At 42.7% G+C, this 24,942-nt stretch overlaps 1 protein-coding gene across 1 annotated transcript; it reads left to right on the plus strand.

The window, feature by feature from the left end:
- Positions 1 to 566: 566 nt before the first annotated feature.
- Positions 567 to 24,649, plus strand: LOC140740920 (tapasin-related protein-like). Its single transcript, XM_073070555.1, has 8 exons — positions 567 to 644; positions 823 to 907; positions 1,106 to 1,414; positions 3,255 to 3,557; positions 7,589 to 7,687; positions 10,123 to 10,160; positions 12,630 to 12,740; positions 24,083 to 24,649. The coding sequence occupies exons 1-8, from the start codon at positions 615 to 617 to the stop codon at positions 24,152 to 24,154; spliced, it is 1,047 nt and encodes a 348-aa protein (XP_072926656.1). The 5' UTR covers positions 567 to 614; the 3' UTR covers positions 24,155 to 24,649.
- The last annotated feature ends 293 nt before the right edge of the window (positions 24,650 to 24,942 follow it).

A 24,942-nucleotide genomic window follows, 5' to 3' on the forward strand; every position in this document is an offset into this window, starting at 1 on the left:
TACCTACTCCCCAGCACCTTAAACCTGTCTCCTCCTGTGGCAACCATTTCAGCCCTGGGAAAAAGCCTCTCTCTATCCACACGATCAATGCCTCTCATCATCTGGTACACCTCCAACAGGTCACCTCTCATCCTCTTTCGCCCCAAGGAGAAAAGGCCGAGTTCAATCAACCTATTCTCATAAGGCATGCTCTCCAATCCAGACAACATCCTTCTAAATCTCCTCTGCACCCTTTCTATGGTTCCACTTCCTTCCTGTAGTGAGACGAGCAGAACTGAGCACATATTGTTCTTATGTACGTCCGCGATTCTTTGTCAGTTGAGGCCGTAATATGTGCAGGTCGTCATTTACAGCGAGCCTATCCATTCTAAAATGAGTTTAACAGGTTTAACAGTGCGATCCTCTGAGGGAGTGTATACCTCACAACATCATGGGCTGAAGATGTTGCAAGAAGAGTGGGCGAGGCGGTCGTGGTGAAGGGTTGCTTTTCGGAAGGTTAACAGGAAACTGTTGGTGCATTCGAAAAAGAACGCAACAGCGAAATGTCTCGGGTTTTCCATCATCAGTCCTTTCGGACAGGATATTTGTCACAGCCAGTGCGAGAGCATTGCATAATGGAAATCGTAGCCAAAGTCAAAACAAAGGTAAAAAGGTTTTCTTTTGCGCAGCCTTTGGAGATAAGTGAGTAACCAGTAACTGAAAAATTAACGCGTGTTACTGCGTAGAGATGATTTAATATGCGGGCAGATCTGACGCCCTGACACGCCCATTCGAACCGAACCTTACTCACATCACTCCTCTCGCTTTTCATTTGTCACTTAGTTCATTCAACTGTTCCTCTCAGTTTTGTGCTGTAAGATAATGAGGATCTTGCTGCCATTGATCATCCTGCAAGTCAGCTGCACCGGTATACTTTTCTCTCGCTACAATCTTCTTTTATATTTAATTGATTAATATTTAATATTGCATTTGGTTTGTTATTTTCTATCAATGTAGCTGTAGTTTTTTTTGTTTTTCGTTGGACGTTAATTTCATATGATTTGCGTAATCGTCAGTGTATCATTCGGACTAATGATTGATTTTGTGTTTAATGCTTTCCCAACAGCCAAAGGTAATTGCGCATTCACCTTGAGGCAAGATCCTGACGTTACAGTGACGAGAGGTCACACGGCAAAACTTTATTGCATTTATCCAATTTTGTCCGGTAAATATGTGGGAATACATTGGTGGAGAGACGGGGAAGACAGATTCCTGGACGAAGGAACAGACAGAAGAATCTATTCCTATTTCCTTCCCAAGGGAGGTGCCATTTTACAGATCAATGCTGTGACGGCAGAGGATGCCGGGGTTTATTTCTGTACGCTGACACACGCCACGGTTACAAATGGGACAGGTACAAAACTAACGGTTTACGGTGAGTTCCAGACGACCAGGCGAGGTCTGTCCGTCCCATTCGCTTTCTCTCCTTGTATAAAATGTATTGTGCTTTTTCTATCCAATGGATTTGGGCCTTACTGGGATCACCAGTGTTATTGTCTCCGCCGAGATGATTTAGTGATCCATGATCGTTAGAAACATATTATGCAGCTACTGAGTAACTTCCTAAATTCTCAACCAGCTACCTGGAAGTCAGAACTGACAGTGATTGATCAGTAAGTGCGGCCTGCTATTCCTACCCTGGATAGTAAGATGACTGCAGATTGTGGCAGTTTTCATCGTATTGATGAAATGCTAATGGGAGGCTGTTGTAAATATCCAATGCGCACACTATAGACAACCTGTCGAAGTAGTTGTAAGAGGTTCTATTTACGGTGCCGAACAGACTAGCGATCACTGAGATTATTAATTTATTAAAGTGCATAGAATGACGGAATTGTAGACGTGTCATACAAAGAAACGGTCCCAGCTGAATTTGATTTGCCTGATTTCGGCTCCTAATCGCCGCAGCCTTCCCAGCAAGTTTCTGTACAATTTACGTGCTGTGGCACCAGCCCCTACGTGGGACAAAAACGAACCCATAAAGTTTCTGAATTTCCGCCCTTAAAAAGTGCCATTTCTTTCTGGACTCACCTGCCACAGGAAAGAAAACGAGAATGTTGGCCACCGGCCTATCTCAGACTCACATAATTCCATTCCATTTCCATCTAGAGTTCTGAAATCATCTCACAAAACAGCGCTTCTTTCATTGTGTGTGTGCATTCCTCCTGGACCGGCTTCATTACTGCCACATATTTTTCGGTTGTGTATGCTCTGATCACACTCCTATTTTTTTCCCTGGAAATTGCTAGAACTTGAAAGACTGAATGATTGACAATGCAATGATGATCGATCAACTTTATTACATGGATCACTCTTTGGAATGAGCCTTCCGTTCCGCCCGGGGTTTTAGATTCAGAATGGGAAACGACGGTACGATCACTCATAGAGAGCGAGGATTTTGGGCGCAAATTTACTTGAGTCTTTGCATCTCAAGCTCGCATTCTGCGTGAGCTATTGTAAATGGAGCTGAATAATGACTAATCCATGATAGAAATACTATTTGAAAGGGCCTTGGACCTTCCACATAGTCCGAAGAATATCTGTGGCGGTATTTTTGGTTCGGTAAATTGTTTTCGAATCTCAGGAACACTTTTTCTCTCTTTGATAAACATGATTCTAAAGAGCAGGGTCCAGCTTGGATCAGATTTGCGTTATTTTAAGCATTTCTTCTTACTCAACCGTGTTCTTCATCTCAATTTATTTATGAATAAACCTTGTCCACAGGTTACCTACTCAAATTAACAACCAGAGAATGTGTAATTTTCAAATTGTCTGGCTAAACTGTTATAAAGAAGAAAACTTCTTCAATTGGGTCACCGAATTATAATCGAAAACAGGACAATGTAACTTTCAATTTAATGCTTTGGATCTGAACTTTGGTACATGAAACTCAGCGTTTCATTCATTTTCTCTGTAACTACTGTACCTCTCCTTTAGTTGCGCAAGATCGAGGCATAGCAAGAGATGTACAATTTGCGTGACCCATGAAAACAAAGCATTCAACAATTAAATTTAAAAGAAAGGCAACTCGGTTCTAGAGGGATTGACTCTTATAGAGCAAACAAGTTAACTATTTAAATGAAAAGTTCTAAACTTGTTGCAGAAGAAGACTGAAAGAGAATTGTCATTCCATGAAGATTATTTGATGCTGCAATGTAATTTGCTTCAAATTTGTTAAAGGCTTTGTGTTGCTAAAAAAAACATTTTGTTTCTAGATCCTCCAACCCCTCTGCGTCTGATGGCTACGCTGCCTAAGAATGAAACAGTCACCCTGGCTCTTATTTGTAACACCGCTGCGTTCTTCCCGCAAGGTCTGAACATAACTTGGTACAAGAATGGGTCAGATATTATACCTGCAGTCGAGCCAAACAAAACAAAGACAACTGCGGGATTGTACGAGGCTTCAAGCTGCCTGACTGAGACCGAGCCTGTGGAGGACGGAACAGTTTATACCTGCCAGGTTTCTCACATCGCTCTTCCAAACCCTGCCAACATCAGCTACACTTTCTACAGTCCAGGTAAGATCAGTTCTGCAGCTCCGAGCACTTTAGCATCTAAACGGTTCACAATAAACTACCTTAAATATTTTCAGAATTTAAAAACAATCAAAACAGTTCATCACCAAGAATAATAATACTGAAAGGTAAATCTTATTTAATAGGCACAAATCTGATAGCTGTCATCCATAATTGATGAAAATACGTTATGGATAAATAACTCCACATAAAGTCAGATACTGCGGACATAAGGGTTGGGACCTCGATGTTTCATTGAATCCAAGTGCCTGTTCTGTCTTGCAACTTAACTACGTCTTATACGTCACCTTGCCGCCAACTTTTCTTCACTAACATAATGTTGCATGATTCCATCAATATCTGTAAAACTGAACAATGTCAAAGCCAAAGTAGAGGTTATTCTGTTATTCACATGTGCATGGGGGCAGAGGTGCAATGACAATCTTACCTGCAGCCGCATCGTGGGCTCATGGCACCAGGTACACAACAATAGGAAAATAATCAATCTGTGTTACAAAATTATACAAAAAGAATCGCAATTGTAATAAAGAAAGCCTGTCTTAGTGTAAAGTGATTGAAGTCGTCAAGAGCTAAATTGTAGTAATTACAGTTATGTCGTTTGGCACAAAGAGCTAAATGGTTGAATGGATGTAAAAGTTCTTGCACGAAATGGCGAAGAATTTCTGCCTTCTCTTCCACTTGATGATTGGCATCTGTGCAGGGATGGCGTGACCCCAATTTCAGGGGTATCCGATGATGGAGATTGTCTTCTTGAGGCAGCGTCTCCTGTGGATACTTGAAGTTTGTAGGGATTTGTCCGTAATGTATTCTGCATATTCCACCATTCTACAGCTTCGTACATTCCTATATGTTCAATTGCCACACCAGACCATGGTAAAACAAGTCAGAAATCCTTCAAATGTATATCTGCGTATGTTTCTCAACGATTCAAGGATGCATGTTTCCCCACAACTGGTGCTATCTATAAGATGGTTTCCCTCTCATGATTAACATCAGACAGGAGATAAACATATTTTTACCTCACCGCTCCCTCTACTTTCCAAAGGGATCCCGTACTCCGTGACTAATACGTCACTCCTGACTAATCTCCCTCGAGACACTTATTCCTGCTAGCGACCCAAGTCCTACATCTCTCAATTCACCTCCATCCTCACTTCCATTAGAGCCCCAAACTATCCTTGCACATGAGTAAACACCACCTGCCAATCTGCTGGCGACCTCGATTGTATTTAGTGCTCCCGATGCAGTCTCCTCTGTATTGTTGAAGCTTGTCATTAATAGGGTCCGCTTCTTTGACCACTTCCACTCCATTCACCAAAAGTGGAAATTCGCGGTGACGAAACATTTTAATTCCAAATCCCTTTCCCGTTTCAACATGTTGGTCCATTGTCTGCTCCAGTGGCAAGATGAGACAACGCTGGGGATGGAGGACCAATGCCTTATATTCCTTTTGAGTAGGCTCCAACCAGATGGCATGATTATCTATGTCTCCTTCGGGTAAAAATCTTTTCCCTCCCTCTCCCCTCTTTTTCTAACCCTAAACACCCATCCTTTAATCCTACGGTCCACTCTCTCCTCCTATAAGGTCCTTTCCTCTTCAGCCCTTTATCTTTCAAACCAACCTGGCTTCACCTATCACCTTCTAGCTATCCTACTTCGTCCCCTCTCCCACGTTTTTATTCTGGATTCTTTCCCTTTTATTTTCAGTACTGAAAATACTGACGTCTCGGACCGAAACGTCGACTGTTCGTTCATTTTCATATCGGCTTGGTGCCATGCTGAAAGTTTTCAGCGTTCTGGATTTCCAGCAGCTGCAGACTTTTGGTGGTCAGGAGGTACAGAAGCCTGGGGTCCAGCACGGCCGAGTTTCAGAAAAGCCCTTTCTTTTCAGGCATTCCGTTCATGAACTAGCCTTGAAAACTCTGATTGGTACAGTATAGGCGAACACTGACCTCTTTGATCATTTTGCAATAAACCCTTTTGATCTTTGCTTCTCTTCTCTGTTGTAAAAGCTATGTATAATTTATATTATGTTCTTTTTTTCTTGTGTATGTTGAATACACGGTCCCATGCCCCTCTGACGCCGCTAGAAGTATACTTTTTCTGTACCGTAAATACATGTTCCTTTGCATCGGACAACAGTTTAGAGTGACTTTGAACCTTCGGTGAGAAGGCAAGCCACCAGTGCGCCTTCCTTGTGATTGCATTTAAATAGTGGGCGCTGTCATCAAGATGGCAACATTTGTCCCTTGATTTTGAAAATGTGATTGCTGGTTCTGGACCACAACTCTTCCCGAAAGGAAACCAAAACACTGGGGCCATGTTATCAATCCCGCGATGAAGTTTTATTTTAATGTGGATGGAATTGCTTCTGATTGAGATGCAAAGGTTCCATGAAACAACGGGAAGCAGAAACCAGAAATAAGAATGAAACGCAGAAAATGGGTTTCCTTGTGTAAATGAGTTAGCTTAGAACCCTTCACCGTTCGTTATCTGAAAGCAGGTAGTCTGTTCTAGTGGCGATACATGCTTACTGCAGCGCAGAAATCTGTAGTATGAGTGAACAGCCATCAGCAGTATGCTCATCTAAGTATTGTCCAGCCTAATCAGCTGTCTATATACGTCGCAACCTTGAGGCCTTTCTGATGTCTACGTTGGATTGGAGTAGTTGCGTGCACAAAACTTCAACAAAGATACGTGTGCATATTGCTCCAAAACATTGCATAATTAATGTAAGTTAACAATACTTCTGACGAATTCGGAATTGATTAATTGATTTGAATTAGTAACACAATTCAGCGAAAGAGTCTACAGTCTGCGGGAATGACCGTGAAGCTGTTGAAATGTGCAACCCCTAATGCATGGTTCATCCATCTTCTCTACGGACTATATTAAAGATATTCCATGATGATATTAATGCCTAAATGAACAAAGGTAACCTATATTAGTTAGTGGGAAAATAACAACTCATTAGATTAGCAGTTATGAATTCCAAATTAAAATAAAAAATCCAGCGAAGCCCTGAATAATAAAAGGTAAAGGGAAGAAATGTGAGTTCTGAATAATAGGTAACTGTTTGTAACTGATAGCACGTTCTAACACTTCCAAGAGTGTTACACAATATTAAAGTCAAGATAGAACACAGCTGCATTAAGCATAGCTGCATTCAGATCGTAATGCTCGGACACACCTAAAATAACAAAGACATATATGTTGGATTGTTGTTTTCGGATTTCACTTCGGCTTTCAACACCGGTGTCCCGCAGCCTTGGTGAACAATACCCTACTTCTCAGTCTCAATAAACCACTGCGCAATTTTGATTTGAACTTCATAAACTACAGACCTCAGATAGTGAAGTTGCACAACTGCTTCTCCCTCCTCATCATCCTCAACATCTGTGCCCCCCTTGCCCAGGGCTGTGCGCTGTTAAGCATTGCTCACACATTGTCAAGTTCGCCGATATCACAACAATGTTGGGCTCATAACCAACAACGATACGACGGCATACAGAAATGAAGTGGAAGAGCTCGAGGCCTGGTGCCAGGCAAATAACTTCTTCCTCAATGTCAACCTAGCAAGGAATGTGGCTATCGATTTCTGAAGAACTCGCACCAGTAACTCGCACCCTCTTTACATCGGCGGCACAGTACAGGTAACTACAAGCAGTTTCAAACTCCTGCGAGTGCACATCCGACGCATATCTCATGACCTGAAAACACATCCTACACAATCACGAAAGCTTGCCCACGCTTCTACTCTCTGAACAGGCTGTGCAGAGCTGTAGTTTGCACACCAATACCCACACCCTTCTACAGATATGCGATAGAGAGCATCCTAACGGATAGAGAGTTGCACAATGGAAAAGCAACTTTGTATGTCTATCTCGCTCGAACAGTCATAATCCAATATTATGTAAAAGTAATGCGACAAGGATGAAATATTAGACTGTATTACAATATAAATGACGTATACAATGTGAAGTTCACCACTAAATTCATTATTAACATTACAGAGTCTGGCAAGCGCATTTCATTTGATAATCGGATTTATGGCTACCTAGGAACAGGAATAATATTTTCCCTGATTATCATTTTCATTGTGATAGGCAGAGGTAAGTTTCTGGACATTCTTTGATTTTGGGTTAATCATATAGTTAACCAGTTGAATTAAACAGTAGCATGTGTTTGGTCACTTGGTTCGCATACAAAATATCGGTTCGAATACTCCAAAAGTTAGACGAGCTGTGACGCATCACACCCATCTCTCCTACGGGGAGAAAAGATGAGGTACGAAGGTAATCTAGCCAAGAATATAAAGGATGATAGTAAAAACTTCTTTAGGTATGTGAAGAGGAAAAAATTAGTTAAGACCAAAGTTCGGCCCTTGAAGGCAGAAACGGGTGAATTTATTATGGGGAACAAGGAAATGGCAGACGAGTTGAACAGGTACTTTGGATCTGTATTCACTGGGGAAGACACAAACAATCTCCCAGATGTAATAGTGGCCACAGGACATAGGGTGACGGAGGAACTGAAGGGAATTCACATTAGGCAGAAAATGGTGTTGGGTAGACTGATGGGACTGAAGGCTGATAAATCCCCGGGACTTGATGGTCTGCATCCCAGGGTACTTAAGGAGGAGGCTCTAGAAATCGTGGACGCACTGGTAATCATTTTCCAATGTTCTATAGATTCAGGATCAATTCCTGAGGATTTGAGGGTAGCTAATGTTATCCCACTTTTTAAGAAAGGAGGGAGAGAGAAAACAGGAAATTATAGACCAGATAGCCTGACATCAGTGGTGGGGAAGATGCTGGAGTCAATTATAAAAGATGAAATAGCGGCACATCTGTATAGCAGTAACAGGATCGGTCTGAGTCAGTATGGATTTACGAAGGGGAAATCATGCTTGACTGATCTTCTGGAATTTTCTGAGGATGTAACTATGAAAATGATCAAGGGAGAGCCAGTGGATGTAGTATACCTGGACTTTAAGAAAGCGTTTGATAAGGTCCCACATAGGAGATTAGTGGGCAGAATTAGAGCACATGGTATTGAGGGAAGGGTACTAACATGGATAGAAAATTGGTTGGCAGATAGGAAACAAAGAGTAGAGATTAACGGGTCCTTTTCAGAATGGCAGGCAGTGACTAGTGGGGTACCGCAAGGCTCAGTGCTGGGACCGCAGCTATTAGCAATATACATAAATGATTTAGATGAAGAGATAAAAAGTAATATTAGCAAATTTGCAGATGACACCAAGCTGGGTGGCAGTGTGAAAAATGAGGAGGATGTTAGGAGAATGCAGGCTTTCTTGGACAGTTTGGGTGAGTGTGCAGATGCAGTTTAATGAGGATAAATGTGAGGTTATCCACTTTGGTAGCAAGAACAGGAAGACAGATAACTATCTGAATGGCTCAAGTTCGGAGAAGAGGAAGTATAACGAGATCTAGGTGTCCTTTTTCATCAGTCATGAAAGTAAGTATGCAGTTACAGCAGGCAGTGAAGAAAGCTATTGGTATATTGGCCTTCATAATAAGGGGAGTTGAGTATAGGAGCAAAGAGGTCCTTCTGCAGTTGTACAGGGCCCTGGTGAGACCACACCTGGAGTATTGTGTTCAGTTTTGGTCTCCAAATCTGAGGAAGGCCATTGTTGCTATTCAGGGAGTCTAGCGTAGGTTCACGAGGTTGATTCCCGGGATGGCGGGACTGTCAAATGTTGAAAGATTGGAGCGACTGTGCTTGTATACACTGTAATTTAGAAGGATGAGAGGGGATCTGATTGAAACACTTAAGATTATTAAGGGATTGGACACGCTAGAGGCAGGAAACAGGTTCCCGAAGTTGGGGGAGTCAAGCACCAGAGGCCACAGTTAAAGAATAAGGGGTAGGCCATTTAGAACAGAGTTCATGAAAAACTTTTTCACCCAGAGAGGTTTGCATCTATGGAATGCTCTGCCTCAGAAGGCAGTGGAGGCCAAGTCTCTGGATGCATTCAAGAAAGAGTTAGATGGAGCTCTTAAAGATAGCGGAATCAAGGGATATGGGGAGAAGGTAGGAACGGGGTACTGATTGTGGATGATCAGCCATGGTCACAGTGAATGGCGGTGCTGGCTCGAAGGGCCGTATGGCCTACTCCTACACCTATTGTCTATTGTCTCTTGTCTATTGAGTGCAGTATCTCCCGAAATTTAACCTCTGCTTTACTGACCGACTGGTTGGTGAGCGGTCTGTGCTGCGAATTGTTGATTCGGCTTTGGAATAAGGAAGAGTAAGTGCTTATGACGGAAAATATAGTAATTATGAATTGAGCCGAATATTTACAAATTGAGGAAAACTCTTAATACTTACATTTTAAATAATAGATAGTGACGCTAGTTATACAGTATGGGTGTAAATAAATACAAAATGAAAAAGTGAACAAATTATGATATTTTCATGGCATTGGGATCACCAAATGTGGGTTAGCAGATTTGCAGCAACCACGCTTCTCTGCCCCGGGCTAAAATGACTTAAGTCTTATCCTTCTTAATTACACCCACTATAGGAATGCGAAAGCCGTCGAATGAGCACGACAACACCAGGGTAAGGTTCTTCAAATGAAGTATATTTATCTAAAGTGTGCTGGGCAATTTCATCTAAATATTGCATTCGCTTGACCTTCCAAATAACATTATATACATTTCTGTTCGCTATGAGATCAAATTCAACCACAATATTAAGGCAACTGAAATTAGGCATTATTATCATCCCATGCAAGCGCAGTGCAGAGAGCCCCTGAATATTAGTTGACAGGAGCAATGGAATCATGGATATAGATGTAAAAATGGAAGCAGGCTGGCTTGTTTGCTGGTACAATATAATCTAAATTCAATTCCCTTTTCCATGCACTCCCAATATACCCCCATCCATCAGAATATTATTTTACCCCCACGTCATTTTCTCGGTCTACTATAATATCTGATCTATTTTAAATATATTTAATTAACTGGATTCCAAAGAATGTGGATCTAATGCTATTTACACGTCAGAGAGCTGCGTACACTCCTCACCACATTAGGATAACCATTCTCCTCTCCATGGACTCTGTCTATACTTCCCGCCGTCTTGTACAACAGTCAAATGTACATTTGCCTTTGCTACTGCTACACCACCCGTCATCAAATGGAAGATACAAATGTCTGGAAGCACGGATCACCAGATTCAAGCACAGCTTCTATCCCGCGCTTAAAAGATGCTTTAAAAGTCCCTTAAAACGATAATGTGGGCTCTTGACTACACAATCTATCTTCTTATGGCATCTTGTTGTTTGCCCACACTATATTCGGCATTTGTCTGTTTTTTTCCCCTTTTAGCATGCCAAATACAGTTTTATTTTCATGGTAGCTCGGTACATGTGACAATAATTTTCAAAGGTACCAACTTACCAGATTAATTATAGGGAGCTATAGCTGAACAATATAAACTATATTGTTCCACACTCTGTACAGCAAAGGGCAATTGACGCTCTCGTTAGATTCTGAATCACTTTTTGAATTGTTACTTAATCTATCATAGCCACCCTAGCGTTACCTTTTTCGGTTTTAGACTCTTGAAGTTATTCTCAAAATCAATTATCTTTTCCTCCAACTCAATGAAGAGTTCGAATGTGCTATGGTGGGTCTTCAACACGGGACCCCACACAACACGACTGCTTATTAATCAATTCCATTCACATTCTGTCGAATTATGAATGTTCAGTTTTCTGGAAGGATACTACAAAACTGGATTCCTTATGCCACCACGAATAGACTCCAGCACTTCCCCGTTCACTGCATTATGGAATATGACTATTGAAGGCAGGCATAATTATTATTGTACTGTCACGCTCTTCTCTAACTTCCAATGCTACATCTATATTAAGAAAATAATAATTTTTAAAAAGCTCACAAGAACATAAGAAATTAAAACAGCAGTAGGCCATCTTGCTCGTCGAGCCGACTGCGTTATTCAGTAGGATCATGACTGATCTGGCTGTGATCTCATAGCCAGCTAATTTCTCCCGTAAACCTTAATATTCTTGCTGTGCAAAAATCTAACTGTGTCCTGAATAGATTAAATGAGATAGCCGAAAATGCTCCGCGGGCATGGAATTCTATAAACAATATTCTCTAGGAATAGCAGTTCCTTCTCATCTTTGTCCTTAATTCCTCCTCCGAATTTTGGCTCTATCTCCTAGTTAGTTCCTATCTGTATCTTACATATATCCCTCCCATTGTATTGTATGTTTCCATAAGATATCAGCTCATTGTTCTGATCTCGGGAATGAAACTTTGAATCACCACCGATGCCAAGATATCCGTTCTCAAGTAAGGAGAGTAGAATTGCATGGTGTACTCCCGCTGCTTCCACACCAGTACCATGAGCAATTATTGCTGTTAAATTCAATCCCTCTCTCAATAAAGGCAACTATTCCATTTGCCTTCTCGATAACCTCGCTCGTCGGATAACCAACCTTTTGCGATATGTTCAAACACTCTCAAGTCCCTCTGTAAAACAGCACGCTGAAACCTTTCAACATATAATCAATACTCGATATTCATTTTTTTTCTTTTGAAAGTTGACGACCTCTCATTTGCTAAAGTTGTACCCGATCTGCTAGACCTTTGCCCACTCTCTTAAATCTGAGCTTCTCTGTCTAACAGAGCAGGTTGTTGAAAATTGACTTGTTCAAAATTGAGGCGCTCCGTTACCATCTCCACGGGGCATCAGGTATTTTTTTTTTCAGAACCCAAGTTATCAATACATTTTTTTGTTATTCTCGACCCGCAGGCAGAAGTTTCTCCAATTATGACTACAGATCGGTAGAAGAAAATAAAACAGTTTTGCGTTTTGGTTGCTTCATCAAAGGAAATGCAAGATTTAAATTATAACTGACTTTTCAAAGCTGTCGGCACCTTGTGTGTTGCTGCCATATACAGTGCAATGTTCCTTTTGGGCTATGGCCACATATTTATTGCAAAAAGATACACTTTATTGGTGGAAAAATTATAACAGATTGTTGATGATTTTCAGACAACGCAATCCAAAGAGGATCAAAAGGTAACATACGCCACCCTAAATATGGCTCGGGCCAAGACATTCACTAAAGTCAGAAATGATGAACAGAATACAATATATGCCCAGGTATGTAGAACATGAGTTAATTCATGGAAGAACTAGCAAATCAAAATAAAATAATTTTAAACAATTATCATTACTGTACTTACGTTTTTGTGCTTTTACACGTAACAGAATGCAATTTGCGCATTTAAACCCGCTCACTTTGTCTCTTTAGTTTTATTGCATTTGATTGGTGTTAGGGTCGTTTCGACGTCGCTGGCTGGTATAGAGTTTATTGGCTATAATTTCCATCGAGCAGGTGTTGGTGGACCTCTGTCTTGAACGGCTACAGTCCATCTGCTAGATTCACGCTGCTATTGGGAGATAGTTTTTAATGTATATCTTATGACGATGAGAAAGTGATAGAATACATCCAGCACAGGGCAGTGCGAGAGTTCGGTAGAAACTTCCAGTTGAGAGTTGTTGAAACCGCACTTACCTGAAGCAGTGAAATTAATTCTGCCGCAATAAATTTATGCTTTGGAGAAAGAGGAAAGATTTTGCGATGTCGGGAATTGAGTTGCTTACTCCAAAATTTCCAAGTTTTGAAATGCTACGATATTTATGTGACTAGTCTAGTCAAATTAATAGTTCGTGATGACCACCAGCAAGTTAATGTCACCTGGTTTGGATATGACTCAAGTGCAGAGTGAGAGACACTGAAGCCGGATGATAGTTCACAAACTTTAATGCAAACAGTGTTAAAGGGAAAATGAAACAACAAACGTTAAGCCAAACAGGGCCGTTAACTAAAACTCTCAAATGAAAAATGAAGCTTACACTGCGGCTGAAAAGTACATCTAAATATTAAACAAATAATGCTAGCCTTCGGAGTAGTTGACTCGACAGTCCAATTTCTCAGGCAAGGTCGAAAGCAAACAGACAACGAAGCGTTGCTGTGCTATGTCCAAGTCTCCACAAATACTACGACAGAAAGAATGGAGTTAAATACTATCACAAGGAAATAATAATAGTTGGCACGTGTATATTCACGAGCACAATTGCTGAATTTGCTGCGCTGCCGAATCCATTGTTGTGACAGTTAATGGCAGGGATGACATGATTGCAGTGTCATGTTCTTCCAAGGATTTGTTGCTATACGCTGCAGTACTGTATATCTTATCATGAAGAATTGCTGACTATTTGTAAAAGGAATTGAGTAATGTGGGGATAACTGATATAGGGTGTAATACAGGCCATTGTTAAACAATTTAAGACTGTTAGCCTGATGAGAGATCGTCAAGAAGATCCTACGTTCCTGTTCCGAGATTGGATGGTTTAACTTCAGTAATCTTTACTGTATTCCTTTGTGAAAGCTGTAAGACCAGAAGACCACAATATATAGGAACAGAATTAGGCCATCTGGACGATCGTGTCTGCTCCACCATTTCATCCTGGCTAATCCAATTTTCCTCTCACACCCAGTCCCCTGCCTTCTCCCTAACTCTATTCGTGCCCTGACCAGTTAAGGTCCATCAACCTCTGCTTATAAATATCCATAAAGACATGACCTCCACAATTGCTTTTGGCAAAGAATTCCATATGTTCACCGCTCTCTGGCTAAAGAACTTCCTCTTTATCTCAGTTCTAAAAGGACGCCCCTCGATTCTGTGGCTGTGTATTCAGAAGCTTTGAACAAAGAGAAACAGAATAAAGGGTGTAAAGGCAGTAAGGTAGAAGGGCTAAAGTGCGGGTACTTCAATGCAAGAAGCATCAGAAACAAAGTTGATGAACTGAGAGCTTGGATAAATACATGGAATTATTATGTAGTAGCCATTACAGAGACTTGGATGGCACCAGAGCAGGAATGGATTCTCAATATTCCTGGATTTCAGTGCTTCAAAGGGGATAAAGAAGGGGGGAAAGGGGAGTAGGGGTAGCATTACTGGTCAGGGAATACTATTACAGCTACAGAAAGGTTGGGTAATGTAGCAGGATCCTTTTTTCAGTCAGTTTGGGTAGAAGTCAGGAGCTGGAAGGGAGCGGTTGCTCTATTGGGAGTATTCTATGGGCCCCCTGGTAGCAGCAGAGATACCGAGGAGCAGATTGGGAGGCAGATTTTGGAAAGGTGCAATAATAACAGGATTGTTATCATGGGTGACTTTAACTTCCCTAATATTGATTGGCACCTGATTCGTTCCAATGGTTTAGACGGGGCAGAGTTTTTTCAGTTCGTTCAGGACAGATTCCTGTCACAGTATGTTGACAGGCCGACTTGGGAGAATGCCATACTAGATCTAGTATTAGGTAACGAACCGGATCATGTCACAGATCTCTCAGTGGGTGAGCATCTGGGGGACAGTGACCACCGCTCCCTGGCCTTTAACATTATCATGGAGAAGGACAGAATCAGAGAGGACAGGAAAATTGTTAATTGGGGAAGGGCAGATTATGAGGTCATAAGGCTAGAACTTGCGGGTGAGAATTGGGATGATGTTTTTGCAGGGAAATGTACTATGGACATGTGGTCGATGTTGAGGGATCTCTTGCAGGGTGAGTGATAAATTTGTCCCGGTGAGGAAGATAAAGAATGGTAGGGTGAAGGATCCATGGGTGACAAGTGAGGTGGAGAATCTATTCAGATGGAAAAAGGCAGTGTACGTGAGGTTTGGGAAGCAAGGATCAGATTAGTCTATTGAGGAATATAGGGTAACAAGAAAGGAGCTTAGGAAGGGGCTCAGAAGAGCAAGAAGGGGGCATGAGATGGCCTTGGCGAGTAGGGTAAAGGAAATCCCCAAGGCATTCTTCAATTATGTAAAGAACAAAATGTTGACAGGAGTGAAGATAGGACTGATTAGAGATAAAGGTGGGAAGATGTGCCTGGAGTCTGTGGAAGTGAGCGAGGTCCTCAATGAATACTTCTCTGCGGTATTCACCAATGAAAGGAAACATGATGACGGTGTGGACAGTATGAGTGAGGTTGATGCTCTGGAGCATGTTGATATTAAGGGAGAGGAGGTGTTGCAGTTGTGAAAATAAGTTAGGACGATAAGTCACGAGGGCCAGATGGAATATTCCCCAGGCTGCTCCACGAGGCGAAGGAAGATATTGCTGAGCCTCTGGCTAGGATCCTTATGTCCTCGTTGTCCACGGGAATGGTACCGGAGGATTGGAGGGAGGCGAATGTTATCCCCTTGTTCAAAATAGGTAGTAGGGATAGTCTGGGTAATTATAGACCAGTGAGCCTTACGTCTGTGGTGGGAAAACTGTTGGAAAGGATTCTTAGAGATAGAATCTATGGGCATTTAGAGAATCATGGTCTGATCAGTGACAGTCAGAATGGCTTTGTGAAGAGCAGATCATGTCTAACAAGCCTGAGGGAGGTATTTGAGGAGGTGACCAGGCATATAGATGAGGGTAGTGCAGTGGATGTGATCTATATGGATTTTAGTAAGGCATTTGACATGGTACCACACGGTAGGCTTATTTAGAAAGCCTGAAGTCATGGGATCCAGGGAAGTTTGGCCAGGTGGATTCAGAATTGGCTTGCCTGCAGAAAGCAGAGGGTTGTGGTGGAGGGAGTACATTCAGATTGGAGGGTTGTGATTAGTGGTGTCCCACAAGGATCGGTTCTGAGACCTCTACCTGTCTTGATTTTTATTAACGACCTGGATGTGGGGGTAGAAGGGTGGGTTGGCAAGTTTGCAGACGACACAAAGATTGGTGGTGTTGTATATAGTGCTGAGGATTGTCGAAGATTGCAGAGAGACATTGATAGGATACAGAAATGGGCTGAGAAGTGGCAGATGGAGTTCAACCCGGAGAAGTGTGAGGTGGTACACTTTGGAAGGATAAACTCCAAGGCAGAGTACAAAGTAAATGGCAGGATACTTGGGAGTGTGGAGGAGCAGAGGGATATGGGAGTACATGTCTACAGATCCCTGAATGTTGCTTCACAGGTAAGGCCCCCTCTTTCTGCTTTCCGCAAGGATCGCTCCCTACGCGACTCCCTCGTCCACCCGTTCTCCCCACCCCTCCCCCCCCCATCCCTTCCCACCGATCTCCCTCCTGGCACTTATCCTTGTAAGCGGAACAAGTGCTACAACTGCCCTTATGCTTCCTCCCTCACCACCATTCAGGGCCCCAGACAGTCCTTCCAGGTGAGGCGACACTTCACCTGTGAGTCTGCTGGTGTGGTATACTGTATCTGGTGCTCCTGGTGTGGCCTTTTATATACTGGTGACACCCGACGCAGACTTGGAGAATGTTTCACTGAACACCTACGCTCTGTCCGCAAGAGTAAGCGGGGATCTTCCAGTGGCCACACATTTTAATTCTACGTCCCATTCCTATTCCGATATGTCTATCCATGGACTCAACTGTCAAGATGAAGCCACATTCGGGTTGGAGGAAAAACACCTTATATACCGTCTGGGTAGTCTCCAACCTGATGGCATGAAAATTGACTTCTCTAACTTTCGTTAATGCCCCTCCTCCCCTTCTTACCCCATCCCTGATTTATTTATTTTCCCCCTCCCCTTTTTGTTCTTTGTCTGTCCATCACTCTGCCTGTTCTCCATCTCCCCCTGGTGGTCCCCACCTCCTTTCTTTCTCCCGAGGCCTCCCGTCCCATGATCCTTTCCCTTCTCCAACTCGGTATCCCCTTTGCAATCACCTTTCCAATTCTTAGCTTTACCCCACCCCTCCAGTCTTCTCCTATCATTTCGCATTTCCCCCTCCCCCTCCTGCTTTCATATCTCTCTTTCAGTTAGTCCTGACGAAGGGTCTCGGCCCGAAACGTCGACAGTGCTTCTTCCTATAGATGCTGCTGGCCTGCTGTGTTCCACCGGCATTTTGTGTGGTTTGGTGGAGGTTAGCCTTGTTGTATTTTGCCACGGTTTCTGAAAAGGGCAATTTTCAGCTTTGTTAACGTTTGATGCCACTCTAATAACTGTACAGGGAGCGCCTGACTGCAGGCGAAATGTATTTTGGATTATATTTACTTCCCATGCGGTCCCCTATTCTCAGACTGTTGGATGCAATTCATAGCTAATCTAGATAGCCTGGCTGCATCATCGCTTAGTTTCAAGCAGATTATATTGTTCAATGCAACTACCCTGGCTGGCTGCATTAGTCATCTAGAATCTGAACATTTTTGTGCACCATATTCATAAAACATCAGAATGTCACTTTTAAATAAAAAATTGTTGCCATAAAAGTGGTGCTGAAGCGGACCCAATTGAAAGACACAGATACTGAAGTATTAGGAACTGGACTGGACTAGAGTAGGGACGGGACAGCACACAGACTAGGAGCTGGGACAGTTACACAGACTTGGGCTAGGACTTCAGATAGGAAAGCGGGACAAGGACAAGGAACTGGGAACTACGAGCCTGGGCTTAGACTCGGAGCCAGAGACTGGACAAGGATCCAGAACCTAGTATTTCACTCGGGTTTGGACGCCGGAACTAGGCGAGGAAATGACGTGGCTACAGGACTGGACATGGCTTAGGTTTTTCGAGGTTTGCCTGCAGGACTAGACATGGAACTCCTGCACAGGACGAGGCACATGGACAGAACAAGAACCCGAAGCCTTGACTCGATCTTGGGACACCTGAACACAGAGCCTCAGTCTTGAGAGAACAGGAACACAGAGCCTCGGATATTTCTGATCACGTCCACGATATCCTGAAGTGCGAAGGTGAACAGCCAGAGGTCATGGTACATATTGGTACCAACAACATTGGTGGGAAAAGGGAGAAGGTCCGAGAAAGAGACTACAGGGAGTTAGGAAGGAAGTTGAAAAACAGGACTGCAAAGGTCGTAATCTCAGGATTACGGCCCGTGTCACGTGACACTGATAATATGAATAGAATGAGATGGAGGATAAATGCATGGCTGAGGGATTGGCGCAGGGGGCAGGGATACGGATTTCTGGATCATTGGGACCTCTTTTGGGGCAGGTGTGATATGTACAAAAAGGACGAGTTGTACTTGAATCCCAGGGGGAGGATACGCAGGTGATAGAGAGGGGTCGCATTCTGTCCGATGGTTTGAGATATGTTTATTTTAATGCGAGGAGAATTATGAATAAAGTGGATGAGCTTGGACCGTGGATCAGCACTTGGAGCAATGATGCTGTGGCCCTTACAGAGGCTTGGATGGTGCAGGCGCAAGAATGGGTACTTCAAGTGCCAGGCTTTAGATCTTTCAGAATGGATAGAGAAGGAGGCAAAAGAGGTGGGGGTGTGGCCCTGTTGATCAGACATGGAGGGGCTGTCTACGGAGTCTCCGTGAGTAGAAGTTACGAATAGGAAGGGGGTCAATAGCTCTACTGGGTGTTTTTTTTTATAGAAACGGTAGATAACCTAATAGTAACAGGGACATCGAGGAGCAGACAGGGAGACAGATTCTGGAAAGGAGTATTACTAACAGGGTTGTTGTGGTGGGAGATCTTAATTTCCCAAATATTGATTGGCATCTCCCTAGAGGGAGGGGTTTAAATGGGGTAGAGTTTGTTAGGTGTGTTCAGGAAGGTTTATTGACACAATATATAGAGAAGCTTACAAGAGGAGAAGCTGCAATTGATCTGGTATTGGGAAGTGAACCTGATTGGGTGTCAGGTCTCTCAGTGGGAGAGAACTTTGGAGAGAGTGATCACAATTCTATTTCCTTTACCATAGCATTGGAGAGGGATAGGGACAGACAAGTTAGGGAAACGTTTAATTGGAGTAGATGGAAATATGAGGCTATCGGACAGGAACTTGGAAGTTGGAAATGTGGCCAATGTTCAGGGGATATTTGCATGGGGAACTGTGTACGTACGTTCCAATGAGACATGGAAAGGTCACAAGATCCGTGGTGTACAAAGGTTGTTGTAAATACAGTCACGAAGAAAAGAAGAGCTTACGAAATGTTCAAAAAATGAGGTATTGATAGGAATCTAGAAGATGATAAGGCTAGCAGGAAGGAGCTCAAGAATGAAATTAGGAGAGCCAGAAGAGGCCATGAGAAGACCTTGGCGGGCAGGATTAAGGAACCCCCCCCCCCCAAGGAATTCTACAATTACGTGCAGAGCAAGAGGATAAGATGTGAAAGAATCGGACCTATCAAGTGTGACAGCCAAGAGCTGATGTTACAGCTATATAGGACCCTGGCCAGACCCCCGCTTGGAGGACTGTGCTCAATTCTGGTCGCCTGACTACTGGAAACACACGGAAACTATAGAAAGGGTGCAGTGGAGATTTAGAAGGATGTTGCCTGGATTGCGGAGAATGTCTTATGAGAATTGGTTGAGTGAACTCGACCTTTTCTCCTTGGAATGACGGAGAATGACAGGTGACGATAGATCCGTATACGATAATGAAAGGCATTGATGGTGTGGATAGGCAGAGGCTTTTTCCCAGGGCTGAAATGGCTAGCGCGAGAGGGCATAGTTTTAAGCTGCTTGGATGTAGGTGCAGAAGAAATGTCAGGAGTAAGGTTTTTTTTACGTAGAGAGTAGTGAGTGCGTGGATTTGGCTGCTGGCGTCGGCGGTGGAGGCAAAAACCATTGCGCTTTTTAAGAGACTCCTGGGTGGCTTCATGGAGCTTAGAAGAATAGAGGGCTATGGGTAAAGCCTAGGTAGTCCTAAGATAGGGACATGTTCGGCACAGTTTTGTGGGCCAAAGGGCCCGTATTGTGCTGTATGTTTTCTATGTTTCTATGTTAATACCCAATTGGACGCAGTTCCGGGGATGCAGCGAGTATTTTGGCGGTTTTCATAGAGTCAACGAATCCCAATCCATACTTGTTAGATACATACGGATACCATCAAATTCTGACATTCCAAAGGGCGAATTTTATCCGTTGCAATCATTTTCTCTTAATATGTCTACAAAAACCCTTGAAATTGTCCTTCACCTTGTCTGCTAGAGTACACGTGTGTCCTCCTTAAGCCATCCTGATTTCTCTCTTGAATGTCCTGCTCCATTTCTTATACTTCTCAAGCACGTCCTTTACTCCTACCCGCCTATTCTTGCTTTGCCCTTCGTTTATTGCTGTTTATTTACTTTATTTAACAAGGTCCTCAATAACTCTGGAAAAGCAAGGTTCCCCAAGCCTTTCATCTTTGCCTTTTATTATGACAGGCACTGGAAATTTCAGTTTTGAAGGACTCTCACTTACCACGTATAGTTTTGCCAGAAAACAGTGAATCCCAATCTATAGCTGTTAGATACATTCGGATACCAGCCAAAATTCCTTTTCCTCTGTTTAGGATCTCAGTCCAAGCAACCGACCCATCCCTTTTCCATAATTGCATTGAAACTAATGACATTGTGATCAAAGTGTTCCCTTTACAAACTTCTTTCATCTGCCGTTTATCTTCCCCTAATGGGAAATCAGAAATTGCACACTACCTCACACAAACTTCTGGAGGAACTCAGCAGATTAGGCAGCATCTATGGAAAAGGAAACAGTTGACGTTACTGGCTGGGTTCCAGCTCAAAACGTCGACTGTCCTCCAGCATTTTGGCTATACTGCTTGGATTCCAACATCTGCATAAATTCCCTTGTTTCTGATTACACAGTATCTCACTGGGATTTCTATGTAGCAATTAAGGAAATGCACTTGAACATATTTCACAAACTCAATCCCATCTAGTGCTTTTATAGCATGGACGTCTCAGACAATATGTGGAAACTGAAAATCATTTAGTATCGAAGCCTTATGTTTCTGGCAATCACCTGCGATGTCTCTACAAATGTGTTCCTCTAAATTCCACGGACATTTGGGTGGTCTATTATAAAGTCCCAATAACGCACTTATTCAATGCTTCGGCCATAGAACCACACTAGACGAGTTCTCCAGCCTGTCCGAACTGAGTACTGTCGTGCGATGTTCCCTGAATAGTAAAGCCTCCTTCATCCCTTAAACTCCCACTCTTTATCATGTCTAAAACAACGGAACTGTGGAATATTGAGCTGCCAGTCCTACCCCTTCTCCAAACAAATTTCATGACTGGCTGCAATTCCATGTGTAAATCCATGCCCTGAATTCATCGGACTTTTCTACAATACTTTTTGCTCTGAAATATACGCAACTCAGACCATTAGTCCCACCATGTTTAACCATTTGTCCTGACTTTGTCTGATGTCTTTGCAACCTCTGTGACCGCAATCACTCTATTATCTGCTCTAGCACTGTGGTACCAATTCCCCACTCTCCGCAACCGGCAACAAGTTTAACAGCCCCATCCCACCGTGCAGTACTAGCGAACCTTACTGCTGGAATATTAATCCCCTCATCCCCGCCAGTTTAGATGTAACCTGTCTTCTGTACAGGTCCCACCTTCCCTGGACGAGGGCCCATGTACTGATACAAAGTAATCTGCTAGTACTACGTACTAATGCGAATGATGCTCCAATCCAGTGGTTACAATAAATTTCCAAGTCGAAATTAACCAACTGGATCCAACTCAATGGCCTCTTTATTATATACACCCGAACACATGTTCGTAATGCAAACAGCTAATGATCCAACATACAGTAGCAACTCAATGCATAAAAGCATACAGGCATAGTCAGCAGGTTCAGATATTGCTAAGACAAAACATCAGTTTCTGGAATAAGTTATTTTGACTGTGGGATCCATGTTAGTGCAACGTAGGGTGGTTTAATTGTTTCTGAAACTGCTGATCTCCTAGGATTTTCACGCACAGCAGTCGAGAGAGTTTATAGAGAATTGTGAGAAAAACAAAAACAAAAGACAACTTAGTAGTTTATTTATTGATTGATTTACGGTTCTGGATAGGCCCATCCAGCCTTTCCACCTCGCTGCCCAGTAACCCACGATCTAACCCTAACCTGAAAGAAGATGACTTTTGCACAGGAGAGATGAACAATTTCGTTAACGTTTTGAGGAAGAGTTTTTCCCTAGTGTATGTTTACATCTGGAAAACATCACCTGAGAGGGTGGTAAAGGAACACAATATACAAGACAAGGGCGATTCCCTTGAAAATGGGATTCTTTCAGAGACACAAAATGCTGGGGGAACTCAGCAGGCCAGCCAGCAATTCAGAAAAGAGTGCAGTCGATGTTTCATGCCAAAACCCTTCGGCAGGACTGGAGAAAAAAAAAGGTGAGGAGTAGTTTTTAAAAATGCGAAGAAGGGACAGAAATGCAAAGTGACAGGTGAAAGCTGAAGGCAGGAGGGATGATGTAAAAAGTTGGAAAGTTGGTAAAAGAGACAGAAGGCCATGGAAGAAAGAAACAGGGGGGAGGGGTACTAGAGGGAGGGAATGGGCAGAAAAGGCGATAAGGTGAGAGAGGGAAAAGTGGATGGGAAATGGTGAAGGGGGGGAGGGCGGGGAGATGGGGCCATTACCGGAAGTTTGAGAAATCGATGTTCATGTCATCAGGTTGGAGGCTACCTGTTGCAAGGGAATGACTGGGCACGAACACAAGTGCAGGATACAAGTACGGAGACAGGGTCGAGAGGCGCTAGCACAGTCGCAAATGTGGAACAGATAACCACAGGGGTCTTGATTCGGAGACAAGGTTTACTTAGAATATCCAGGGAATAAAGTGGAGGTTAGAACTAAAAGTACCAAGGGATTAGGAAACGAGGTTTACACACACTGGAATCGACAAACCATGACTGTGCCGCCAGAGTTCTCATCCTGTATATCCTAGGTGTGCTGTAATTATTCGAACTAACAGCAAATGGGGATCAGCCGACGGGAATTAAGGCACAATCAAGGAGGTAGGAGTAAGATAGGGGATAGCCAGACAGGACCATGGCACTGCCCAAACAGAATATAAGGTTGTTCCTCCAACCTAAGTGTAGCCTCATCACGACAGTGGAGGAGGCCTTGGATAGACATGTCGGAATGGGAAGTAAAGTGGGTGGCCACCGGAAAAACCGGCCTCTTCAGGCGGACGGAGCATAGAAGCTTGGCGAAGCGGTCTCTGAATTTACGTTGTGTCTCACTGATGTACAGGAGGTCTCACGGGCAACACCGGACACCATGATCTCAGTAGACTCACAGGAGAAGTGTTGCATCACCTGGAAGGACTGTCTAGCGACCTGAATGATAGTGAGGGAGGAGGTTTAGGGGCAGGTGTAGCACTAGTTCCACTTGCAAGGATATATTGATGTAAAGCCAAGAGTTTGCATAACAGCAAATTTGAAATGTGATTTGCATCGTAACCAGCATTAAATCGCATCCTGTTGAAAAAGCATTGACGATTGGAATTAATTAAAAATATTTCAGTTGCGAAGACTGATGTATTACCCAAGATTCTTTGTATTACCGTGTAAGTCACCAAACTAATAGTATATTAATAAAAGATGCGTTTTGATAACATAATTACAATGATTTAACAGTTTAAATTAAAGAAGAAATAAACTTGGAGATGATGTTCTGAAATATGTCATTACAGACGATTCAAGGACAGCCTGAAAGTCAAACTGAAGAAATCGATATCAACGCGGACTACTGCAACAAAACATAATCACCCATATACTGAAACTATATATTATTATTTCAAGCTCTCCTGAATCGCAATTGTTTTTAAACCAAAATGCCAAGGGTGGCTGCGGCCATTGAATTCAGTATCAGAATTCAGATTTCGAGGTCACATTTAACGAAAGAAAGGATCTGCGTGCAACTGAAGTGGGCATGCCCATTAAGTTCAGAGGTTGTATCTTAACGAACTGCAATTGGATGCATATGGCTCTTGACGGACTAAGCAGAAAACAGGGGATTCACCGTGAATAATTGACATTTTACTTTTGTAATTTCAACATTTTAGCTCATTGGTAGTTATATACTGTAGATGGTGAATAGGATAAGTTTATATTTTTATGACTGAGGTTATAAATGACGTCCCACAATATTTATACTTGTTATAGAATTCAGCCTGTAAAGTATTAAATGCTCAGTCAATGACATTTTGATCGAGCAGGTGATTATAGTGCAAAAATGCTGAATGAAGAGACAGCATTTTTTAACAGTCTTCAAAACACGCTTGATTTATTTATCACACCTGTAAAACGCCGTCAATGAGCTAAGGAATTAAGGAAGAGTTTTAAGCATCCATTCAAAAGATAACATTTAACTTTCTGCACAAAGGTTAAAATCCAGTTGATACATTTCAATTCTTCAAGGAAGATCATCCATGCTGGTATTGGATTAATGATTTTAATAATCTTGGTAAACAAGGTACGAACACAAATAGGGTACCTGATTATGGCTAATCCCGTGACGTAATTGTTTGTCGACAAATAACCGAACCATAGC

Source organism: Hemitrygon akajei, chromosome 17 (genome assembly GCF_048418815.1).
Source record: "Hemitrygon akajei chromosome 17, sHemAka1.3, whole genome shotgun sequence".
Taxonomy (NCBI): Eukaryota; Metazoa; Chordata; class Chondrichthyes; order Myliobatiformes; family Dasyatidae; genus Hemitrygon; species Hemitrygon akajei.

Excerpts from the sequence above, each read along its gene's own strand:
- LOC140740920 (XM_073070555.1), top strand. The coding sequence starts at position 615 with ATGGAAATCGTAGCCAAAGTCAAAACAAAG. Across the intron at positions 10,161-12,629 it reads ATGAGCACGACAACACCAGG|ACAACGCAATCCAAAGAGGA; the intron begins GTAAGGTTCTTC and ends GATGATTTTCAG. Across the intron at positions 12,741-24,082 it reads AGAATACAATATATGCCCAG|ACGATTCAAGGACAGCCTGA; the intron begins GTATGTAGAACA and ends ATGTCATTACAG.